The sequence below is a fragment of the Sorex araneus genome, chromosome 5, assembly GCF_027595985.1.
Source record: "Sorex araneus isolate mSorAra2 chromosome 5, mSorAra2.pri, whole genome shotgun sequence".
NCBI classification, from domain to species: domain Eukaryota; kingdom Metazoa; phylum Chordata; class Mammalia; order Eulipotyphla; family Soricidae; genus Sorex; species Sorex araneus.
This window is the reverse complement of record NC_073306.1, coordinates 22,007,414-22,017,365: the sequence shown is the minus strand read 5'-3', so window position 1 is coordinate 22,017,365 and position 9,952 is coordinate 22,007,414. Positions and strand designations below refer to the sequence as shown.

General features: G+C 52.3%; 1 protein-coding gene across 5 annotated transcripts in view; it reads left to right on the top strand.

Moving 5' to 3' along the window:
* The first annotated feature begins 63 nt into the window (after positions 1 to 63).
* Positions 64 to 9,952, top strand: part of LRRC42 (leucine rich repeat containing 42) — a 32,183-nt gene continuing 22,294 nt past the window's right edge. The window contains exons 1-3 of one of the 5 annotated variants that reach the window (XM_055140171.1): positions 5,160 to 5,177; positions 5,333 to 6,265; positions 6,399 to 6,885. In XM_055140171.1, coding sequence (XP_054996146.1) covers positions 6,413 to 6,885 — 473 coding nt within the window. In that variant the 5' untranslated portion in view covers positions 5,160 to 5,177; positions 5,333 to 6,265; positions 6,399 to 6,412. Of the gene's footprint in view, positions 218 to 368; positions 385 to 5,159; positions 5,178 to 5,248; positions 6,266 to 6,398; positions 6,886 to 9,952 lie in introns of those variants that run through there. The other 4 variants (XM_055140169.1, XM_055140172.1, XM_055140173.1 and 1 more) reach the window with 4 other exon arrangements.

Below are 9,952 nucleotides of genomic sequence, written 5' to 3'. Positions count from 1 at the left end.
CCTTGGTCCCCGCCCCCGTCCGCCCCGCGGTCTCCGGGCGTCTGGTGGCCCCCTGCCCCCGCCCTCCTCCTCCTCCTCCTCCTCCTCCTCCTCCTCTCCCTCCTCCTCCTCGTCCTCTCCCACTAGCCGCCGTCCCCTCCCTAGCTTTGTGCCCGGGGCGCGGCGCCGCGTCTCCCCCCGCCCCCACCGCCCAGCGCTCGGCCGGGCCGGGGTCCAGGTAGGTGGCGGCCGCGGGGGGCGGGGGGGCGCGGGCCCACCCGCCGGGAGCCCCGAGCCGGCCGTGGAGGGGAGCGGGCTCTGCGGCCGGGGCGCCGGGGCGGGGGCGGGGGCGGGGCTGGGGAGTTGCGGCGCGGGGCTGGGGTCGGCGGGGAGCCGCCGAGGCAGGTGCGGGCGGCCTGGGCGGGGAGAGGTGCGGGGGCGCCGGGCCGCGGGGGTCGCGGGTGGGAGCCGGCTTTCGTGGCACCGGCTCCTGCGGAGTTCTTTTTTTTTTTTTCGTTTTTTTTTTTTGGTGGGGGGATGGTTGGGGAAACTGAAACCTGGCGGGCTGCGGGCTCCCGGGACCCCGGGGCGCGGGCCGGGGGCGCCGGCAGGTGGGCGGCGGCGCGGGGCCGCGGGCCGCCTCGAACAATGCCCGGGGACGGGGCGTTTTCTCGGGATCCCGCATTTTCCGCGGGCGCGGCCGGGGGCGCGGGTCTGCCAGGTGCCTCGGGGCCGGGCGTGGGTGCTGTGGGCACCCTGGGCCCTCGGTGCCTCCTGCCGCGGGGCCGCCCCCAGCCCCCGGGCCCACCCACAGCCTGTCTCTCCCCCGCCCGGGCCGGAGCGGGCGCGGCCCGGGAATCAGACAGGTGGGCGAGGGTCGTCCGCGCGACTCCTTGGGAAGCGGGGCGGGCAGCGTCCAGCGGGGACTGTGACCGCCTGGAGATAGGTGGTCTCGGCCCTGCCCCGACCCCCCCTCTCTCTTCCTCCGCGTGGGGCCTCTGGAGCCCCCCTCTGTGAGTAGACGACCATCCCCACCCGACCTGTTGGGGCGTCGGGACGGCGTGAGGGCATTTCCCCGGAGCCTGGCACAGTGCTCGCCAGCTGGAGGTGTTTGATGAGTGGCGGCTATCTCGGGAGCCATCAGGCCAGCCCGCATTATCGGCCCATCATTGCTACGATTTCTTTCTTTCCTGGGGGGGGGGGGCGGTTTACTTTCTAAAGTTAAGTGTTTTCTTCTCTAAGTGAGCGAGCCATCGGCCCAGTGCCCCGTTTTCATCCTGCCCCCCACTCTCCTCCTCTTGTTTGGGGGAGTCATGCTTTTCGCTTAGTTTAAAATAAAAGCCTCCGAGGCCTAGGGGAAAAAGCTGTCATTTTCAGTGTTGTTTCATCATCTTAGTCAAAGAGACTGCGGAGAAATGAGTTTTTATTGTAGGAAGGCTTTGCTGTATGCACTGTGCCGACTTTGGCGCATCTCTGGGGACCAAATAGTGGGACATGCACTGTTGTGCCCTTTTTTCTCTGCCGGTGCGTGGTTGCAGGCCACCTCCTCCAGAGGGGACTGGGAGATGACCAGAGTGCCACGTCACTGTTAAGGTGATGTTAAATACAGCGAGTGTACGTCTACTCTGGACGTGGTCGTATAGATTCCAATTACTTTTTCACGGAGAGTCTGAGGCATCACTTTTGACAGTGTTTAGTTGATCGTGCAGGGCTGAAAGTCGAACCCAGGCCTCCTATGCGCCGAGCATGCCCTCAACCCTTGAGCCTCCCTCTGGCCCCTCTTGGGGGGGGGGGGGGTGACTTCCTATAGACCCTGGCTCCTGAGGGGTTCCTTTATATAAACTACCTTGTCCAGCAGCAGGGAGAAGCCAGGCCAGAAGGTTTGTGTGACTCTCTGTTGACTTGTTAACCTTGAAAGGTACAAACTAACTTCTCTCTTAGCTCATTTTTTAGGGCCCCACAAACTCTCAGGATGCTGCCTTTGGCAGGAGACAGATGCACAGATTTAGTAATAGAAGCCAAAGGTCAACAGGATTCCCCGAGACAAGGTCAGCTCCTGAAGAACCATCACTAAAGCACAGGACAGCAGGCCTTGGGGCTTCGGGACAAAATATGTGGGTTTACCTTTCAGAAAAACGGAGGTTTGGGGAGTTTTTTTAATCGTTTAGAAAGAGACTGTCATTTGATGCGTATCTTAAAGGTAAATAAGCACCAAAACTGCGCCTTTTTAGAAAACGTTCCTTGGAATCCTGGGCCAGCAGGATTGGAGTGGCGGGGGGGGGGGGGGGGGGGGGGGGGGGGAGTGTCCTCCGCTGGTTCCAAGCTGCGTGTGCCCTCTGCTGGGTAGAATCAGACTCTGCTGAATCCCGCCCCCCCCCCCCCCCAGGTCTGCCTCCTCCCATTCACTTGTCCAGTTGCTGAAGAGTTTGTAGTAGAACTGATTGGGGGTGAGCTTATACTCTGCTAGTAGGTTAGTTGTCTTTTGTAGAATTTGCCTTCCTACTCTTAAAATTAAGATTTTTTTTTTTTTTTTTGAGCCAGGCTTGGGGCTTAGTTTCTGATCCGCAGGTAGAGTCCAGCTCGGGATTTTCAGTTCCAGGAATAAAGGGGATTTGCCTAATAGGATTCAAGGGCGAGACTGCAGGGTCCAGATGCTTACCCTTTCTGGAAGAAGAAAAGCTAAAGAATAAGCGAGGCATCACCTTAGCAGAAGGCAAGAATATGAGCTATAAAACTTGGCACCGTGACAGGGATTTTTCCCCCTAGTGTTAGGTTCTTTCCCTGGTGGTGCCAGCAGCCGCGCCGCCCAGTCATCTGTTTTGCTTCTGCCACCTGCAGGAGGGTCTGGCGAGTCGGGGAGGGGCCGGCGGTTGTTGCCGGGAAGAGGCGCTGACTCCTAGCAACGGTATCAGCCGCCCCCGCAGCGCAGGGCATCGGGGCTCTGCCCCTCGGAGGGCTGCCCCTTCCTCACTGCCTCCTGACTGCCTGGGAAGGAAGGGTCCTCCTGGCCACTCAGGACTTGCGTCGGGCTCGGGGAAGGAGGTTGAAGAAAGCAGGGCCCTTCCTTAAGAGGGCCTGCAGCTGGGGCCGGTCACAGGTGAACAGAGTAGGCGGTGCTGCGTAGTAGGTGAAGGGAGCCTCGGATGCCCGGGGCAGCCCGGGGCAGCCCGGGCGGGCGGTGTGCAGCGGTGCGGGGTCAGGCGAGGTTTCCCAGGAGAGACCGGCGGCTGGGCTTTGTGTCAATGAGGAGCAGGACCGAGCCATTCAGGGGCGCCAAGGAGCAGCTCCAGTAGGAGCTGCGGAGTGGGCGAGAAGGCGCGTGGGACAGGAGCGCAGCCCCCTTACCTGGGCGGGGGGGGGGGGGGGGGAGCATGATGAGCTGGGACCTCAGCCCAGGGAGGTGAGCTGGGACCTGCGGCTGGAGTGGGGGCCCTTGGCTTGTGTGGTTTTGGGGTTTCATTGCTTTGTTTGTTGGGCGGGGCTGGGGTGGCACCACCTTCTGTGCTCCTGGATCCCTCCTGGCAGTATGGGGGGTGGGGGGCGGGATTTCATATGCTGTGTCAGAGCTTGAGCCTGGCTTGGCCGTGACTGGACTGTCTCTCCTGCCCTTGGCTGGTGGGTTTTACACATGTAATTATCCCCAGGAGAAACACGGTTCATGTTGGTGCCCACAGACAGGTTTGATGGCCTCAAGGGACTCAGCACTTTTATCACTGACTGGGTTGTCACTCTTTCGTTATTGTTTGGTTTTGGACCTTAACCAGCCCCGCTCAGAGCAGGCTCCCAGCAGAGCTGCAGGCGCTGGGGATGGAACCCAGGCCTCCTGCATCCCGAGCCGTTGGTTCTCGTCATCGCTCTGTGCACACCTTGCAGTGGCACCAGCGCGTCCTTCCAGCCCCATGCTGGTGCGGAAGCTGGCCTGGCTCACTCGACAAGCCTACCTTAGTCTTTTTTTTTTTTTATTAATTTTTTCTGCTTTTTGGGTCACATCCAGCGATGCACAGGAGTGACTCCTGGCTCCGTACTCAGGAATTACCCCGGTGGTGCTCAGAGGACCATATGGGATGCTGGGAACCGAACCTGGGTCGGCCACGTGCAAGGCAAACACCCTACCCGCTGTGCTATTGCTCCAGCCCTTACTTTAGTCTTTAATGATATCATTAGCTCTTTTTTTAACCTAGGCTGTGTTGGATTTCAAACCTCTCTCCTGCCTTTAATTGTGGAAATGATAAGTACTTTTCTTTAACATAGTGTTTTGAAATTACACAGTTCCTCAAGAAAACAATTACGGGTGGGCACAGAATGCCACCTGCATGACTGCATGAGTGCCCAACTGTTTCTGTGTTTTCCCTCACCTTAAAAGTTCCCTCATGGAAGATGTTTCCAAAGACTGGAATCATTTTCTTATAGGTTATTGGGAGGGAGGGGGGGTGGCGGTGGGCCACACCGAGAAGGGCCAGCGCTGGCTCTGTGCTTGGGGGACATGTGGTGCCGGGGATTTATCCAGAGTTGGTCATGTGTGCAGAGTAAGCACCTAGAATCGTTTTTATTTGACAGTTGTAGTGGTGGTTTTTATTTTTAGATCCCCAAAACTGTGTTGCTTTGTGGAGTTTAGCCCCTGAGCAAACTTCAAGCCCACAGGACGCCGCTTGGGGTCTCTAGGCATACCTCAGAGAGGTTGCCCACTCAGCTCGCGAGTCTGCCATAAAATGACTCATCTGAAATGCTTGGCTTCCCAGTCTGTAGGAAAGTTATGTTTACCTTTTGTCTGAAAGAAGCTGTTCATGTCTCTATTAAGCGTTTGTTTCTGGGCAAAACCGCAGAGCTCTGGTTACCGGAGAGAGAGGGGAAGGGGGCCCAGTGGATTGGTGGGGGGCTTCGTACTGTGGCGTGGGGGTATAGTAATACATTCAATGTGAAATTGCTTCCCTAAAACGCATATACCATGTAAACTAATGTTTGGTGTAGAATTTTTTTTTTTTTTTTGAAAAATGACAGCAGGGAAGTGAGTCCATGCTTTGGGAAAAATGGTGCCAGTACATTTGCTCAATCAGGATCACTTCCGACTCCAATTTGTCGTTTAGACCTTCAGTTTGAAGTAGTACAGTATCTGAGTAGTGAAGGGGAGGGAGTGAAGGCCCTGGACTGGGAAGGGAGGCAGTGAATGAGGTGGACAGTGAAGGGAGGCAGTGAATGAGGTGGACAGTGAAGGGAGGCAGTGAATGAGGTGGACAGTGAAGGGAGGCAGTGAATGAGGTGGACAGTGAAGGGAGGCAGTGAATGAGGTGAATAGTGAAAGGAGGGGAGGTAGTGAATGAGGTGAATAGTGAAGGGAGGGGAGGTAGTGAATGAGGTGAATAGTGAAGGGACGGTAGAGAGTGAAATATGCCCGTAGTAGAAGGCAGAGAGAGCACTATGTTATGGAGTCTGAGTGAAATCAGTGCGGTTCCTCCCTTCAGAAAACTCAGAACAGCAGAAACAGGTCCAGAAACAAATTAATTGCAGAACAGTGAGCCAAGTGCAATAAAGAAGTGACTGGCCCATTCCCAGGTAACTGAGGAGTTAGTTGTTTTTCTTTCTTTTTCTTTTTTTTTTCCTTTTTAGCACCAGGCCTACGGGGGTCTGGTACTGTGCTCCCCCTTTTCAGTAACTCCACCTCTAATTTCTAATCTTTATACTGTGTCAGTTGTGTACTGTATGTGATTTGCAAGTCAATGCAAACTCTCGATTGGTAATGGTTGCTAACATTCACAGGATGTATCCGTCCTCATTCATTTACTAACACCCTAGTTGGTGGGCATTTAGGTGGACATTGTTTTGCTTACATAGACCCAGCGGCCATGATATTCCAGGTAGAATTGAAGAACTGAACAGGCTTTTTTGTTTGTTGGGAGATGAGGGAGTGGTGTTTGGGCCACACCTAGTGTTGGGGGCTGCTCCCTGGGTCTGTTTGAAGGACCATATGGCAACGGGGGTAAGCGATTTATCTCCCAAGCCCCAAGCTGGCCTTTTAAAGATGGATAAGAGTGGACCAGACAGACGAGAAAAGGGAGAGTAGAGGACAGTAGGGCCAAGTAGGGCACTTGGCCTACCCAGGTTCAATCCGTGGTATCCCATAAGGTCCTGCCAGGGCTGATCCCTGAGCGTAGAGCCAGAAATATGCCCTAAGCACCCGGGGTGTAGCCCAGCATACATACACACACATACATAGAGGGAAATACAGGGAAGGACATTGAGGGCATTGCAGGTGGAGGCAGCAAAGGTGATGACTCCCACAGGCCAGCTGGTAAGTTTATTTTCCCGGAATCGCTCATGGGGCTCGTCTGGTGGGCTCAGAGAGCTCCGTGCACTGGGAGAGTTAACGTGGGGCAGGTAGTATCTTGATTAGATTTGCTTCCCTTGTGCCTTTGCCTTTGCAGCAGCAACCAAAGCAATGTCTTACTACCTCAACTCCGAAAACCACCTAGACCCAGGACCCATCTATGTGAGAGAGAACGGGCAGTTGCACATGGTCAATCTGGCGCTGGACGGCGTCAGGAGTAGCCTGCAGAAGCCCAGGCCCTTCAGACTGTTCCCCAAGGGCTTCTCGGTGGAGCTCTGCATGAACAGGGAAGATGACACCGCCCAGAAGGAGAAGACGGACCACTTCATCTTCACGTACACGCGGGAGGGGAACCTGCGCTACTCCGCCAAGTCGCTCTTCAGCCTGGTCCTGGGCTTCATCTCTGACAACGTGGATCACATAGATTCCCTCATCGGCTTCCCCGAGCAGATTGCCGAGAAGCTGTTCTCCGCTGCTGAAGCCCGGCAGAAGTTCACGGAGCCAGGTGCGGGGCTGAGGGCTTTGCAGAAATTCACCGAGGCCTACGGGAGTCTGGTGCTGTGCTCCCTCTGCTTGCGAAACAGGTGGGTGTTCCCATGAGCGTCGTGCGGGTCCTCCTGGGGGCATTAATTCCGTAAAAGTCTGGGATTTATCGGATTTGGGGGCTTCCTCGATCAAATAACGCTTCTGTTTAAAACTCCCGAACACAAAGTGGCAGGCCAATTTCAAGAAAAATTCTACCTGCCCACTCTGAAACAACACTTAATTAGATTTTGGAAACACTTTACGAGTTGATTACCATACCTCTCTCACTAGGTAGAAAATACTCTTCTACCAACTTTTCTAGTAAGAGAATAGAAGAAAAACAAAATGTAATTTGCCAGATACCTCTTGATATGCTTTGGGGAATATAAAGATTAGTAAACAGTTCTGGGTCCTTCCCTTGTTTTTAGGCCACTAGTTACTGAGCATTTGATTAAGAGCGACTTTCGGGGCTAGGAGGGTGGCTCCACTGTAAACATGCATGAGACACGGGTTCAATCCTCAGAACTCTCTAATGAAAAATTTAAAGACTTTAGGAGATTGCGTGACTTTGGCTTGAGTGAATGGTAGTACAGGGGCGAGGGCATTTTCCTTGCATGCAGCTGACTTGAGTTCAATCTCTGGTACCACATATGGTCCCCGAAGATGTGCCACAGTGATCCCTGAGCACTGTACCAGGAGTAAGCTCTGAGCACTGCACCAGAGTAAGCCCTGAGCACTGTTGGGTGTGGGCCACTCCCCAAATAAATAATTTTTAAAAATAAAACACGGAGCGATTTTAAATTTTGAGTACCCTGTAAAGTACCCACTAACCTCAAAGTCTAATAGAGCCACCTTTTCTCTTGCGACATGCCTTTCCTTCTATGGATGTATATCTATATTTTTTTTCCACCATGATTTTAAAAAAAATTTCTGTCTGAATATCACCTTGGACGAGGGGAATGGTTGAAAGGGCTGGAATGCATGCTTTACATGCAGGAACTCCAGTTGAACCCCAGCACCTTATGGGGGTGACTCATTAATCATGAGTAGTCCCTGATCACTACCAGGTATAGCCTCAAAAACAAAATAATTTAAAAATCATTTTTTAAGCATAGGAAAATTCAGACACCAGAAGGTATGAAGTGAAACAGACCTTCTTCCCAGATCATCTCATCTTTCTTCTCCCCAAAGGCACCTATTGTTGCCAGGTGATTTTCTCACATCCCAGAGAGATTCTGTATGTTCATACATGCAGATACAGCTTTTCCCTTTGTCATGCAGTGGGAAGCTCACTACTGTACACTGTTAGGAACCTTGCTTTTTTCTCATATTTTGAAAATTACCAGTTTTATAGAGCTGGAGAATTCTTGTAGAGCTGTATAGTAAACGATTCTATAACCGTCTCTGCAGTTAAAAATGTGAAAAGCAGCTTGTTATTAAGATGCACAGTCAAAACAGAAATAAGTCTAAGCAAAAAGTATGTAATAGAAAAAAATCACACCAGAAAGTATAAGCTAAATTCATCGCTGAAAAAAAAGGGGGTGGGGCATAATCTATATTTAATGGACTAGGGATCTAGTGGTGTCACTCCTAGGCCCAATTTTTTTTTTTTTTTGGCTTTTCGGCTTTTTGGGTCACACCCGGCAATGCACAGGGGTTACTCCTGGCTCTACACTCAGGAATTACTCCTAGCAATGCTCAAGGGACCATATGGGATGCTGGGAATCTAACCCGGGTCGGCCGCGTGCAAGGCAAACGCCCTACCCGCTGTGCTATTGCTCCAGCCCCTCCTAGGCCCAATTTTATACCTTAAAACAAAAAGACAAGCACATGTAGACAGGAATAGAAACATGTACTCATCAACTGAGCAAGCGACTCATGGGTCCCGGGTCTGTGACATAAAGTGTTGGCGGAGTGCATGCAAGTGGCCCAGGTTCTGTCCAGAGCTACATGGTCCCCTGGACACTGCCAGGAAGAATCCTGAGCAGAGAGCTGGGAGTAGCTCCCCAGGACAACTGGCTGTGGCCCCAAAACAAAGAAAAGGAAAACAGATGCACTGTGTGGTCTTGGTTCAGGCTGGATCTGGGGCTACTGCCAGTGGAAAAGAAATTTCCTTGCTAAATGAAAAAAAGTGGTGATTTCATTGTATCTCCCGCATTTAAAATACATTTCCTGGGCCAGAGACCAGCCCAGCTGCTTGAGCGTGTTACTTCTGTAGCTCTTGAATACAGAACCACAACAAAGCAAAATAGAATTCATTCCATCACATTTGTTCCATGCTACTTACACTCATCATATAAAACAAAGAAAAATAATGAAAAATAGGATTATAATGTACATCTCTTTTTAAAATTGCTTTATCAAGGCTGTTCATACTATTTGGAAAACTTAAACTAATACTAAAAATTCATAAGCCCATCATTAAAGGTGATTGTTTCAAATACATATCTTTGTATGTTTGGGGATATACTCATCTACGTTTTTCCTCTCTAATTACCTCCCATTACAGCCAAAGTGTTTTGATTCTCACTCTCCCCCCCTTTTTTGGGATCATACCCAGCAGTGCTGAGGGCTTATTCGTGGCTCTGTTCAGGCATCACTGGTGGTGCCTGGGGAGACCGAACCGGGTGCCAGAGATTGAACCCAAGTTGGCCACGTGCAAGACAAGCACGCACTCCACCCATGGACCACTTCTCTGGCCCTACAGCCAAAGTATTTCTTGTGATTCTGAGTGTGCTTTGACCTGTGTGGTGCTGACATAGTGGCCAGTGGTCAGATTGGGTGAGGACCACGCTTTTATTCACAAATGCTGAGTATGTGAATAGTGTAGCACTTCAGAAGCAGCTCAGCATCGTGTACCAAGAGCCTTAAAAATATCTGTACTGTTCCTGAATTATGAGTCTGATTCATTAAGAGTCTTCTAATTTTTTGGCGCATATGCTGCCCGAGCCCACCTGCTGCTTGCGCCCGTGTGGCCGAGCACAGGTGGTGTCTGAGCACATGTGTCGCCCGCATCTCCTCCCTTGAGATGTGTACTTTTATGCTTTCCTATCTAATGCTGGGATGTGTGTAGGGGCTCTCTCTTGAGCATGTTACTCTGTCTCTCTTACTCTCCACTCTCCCACT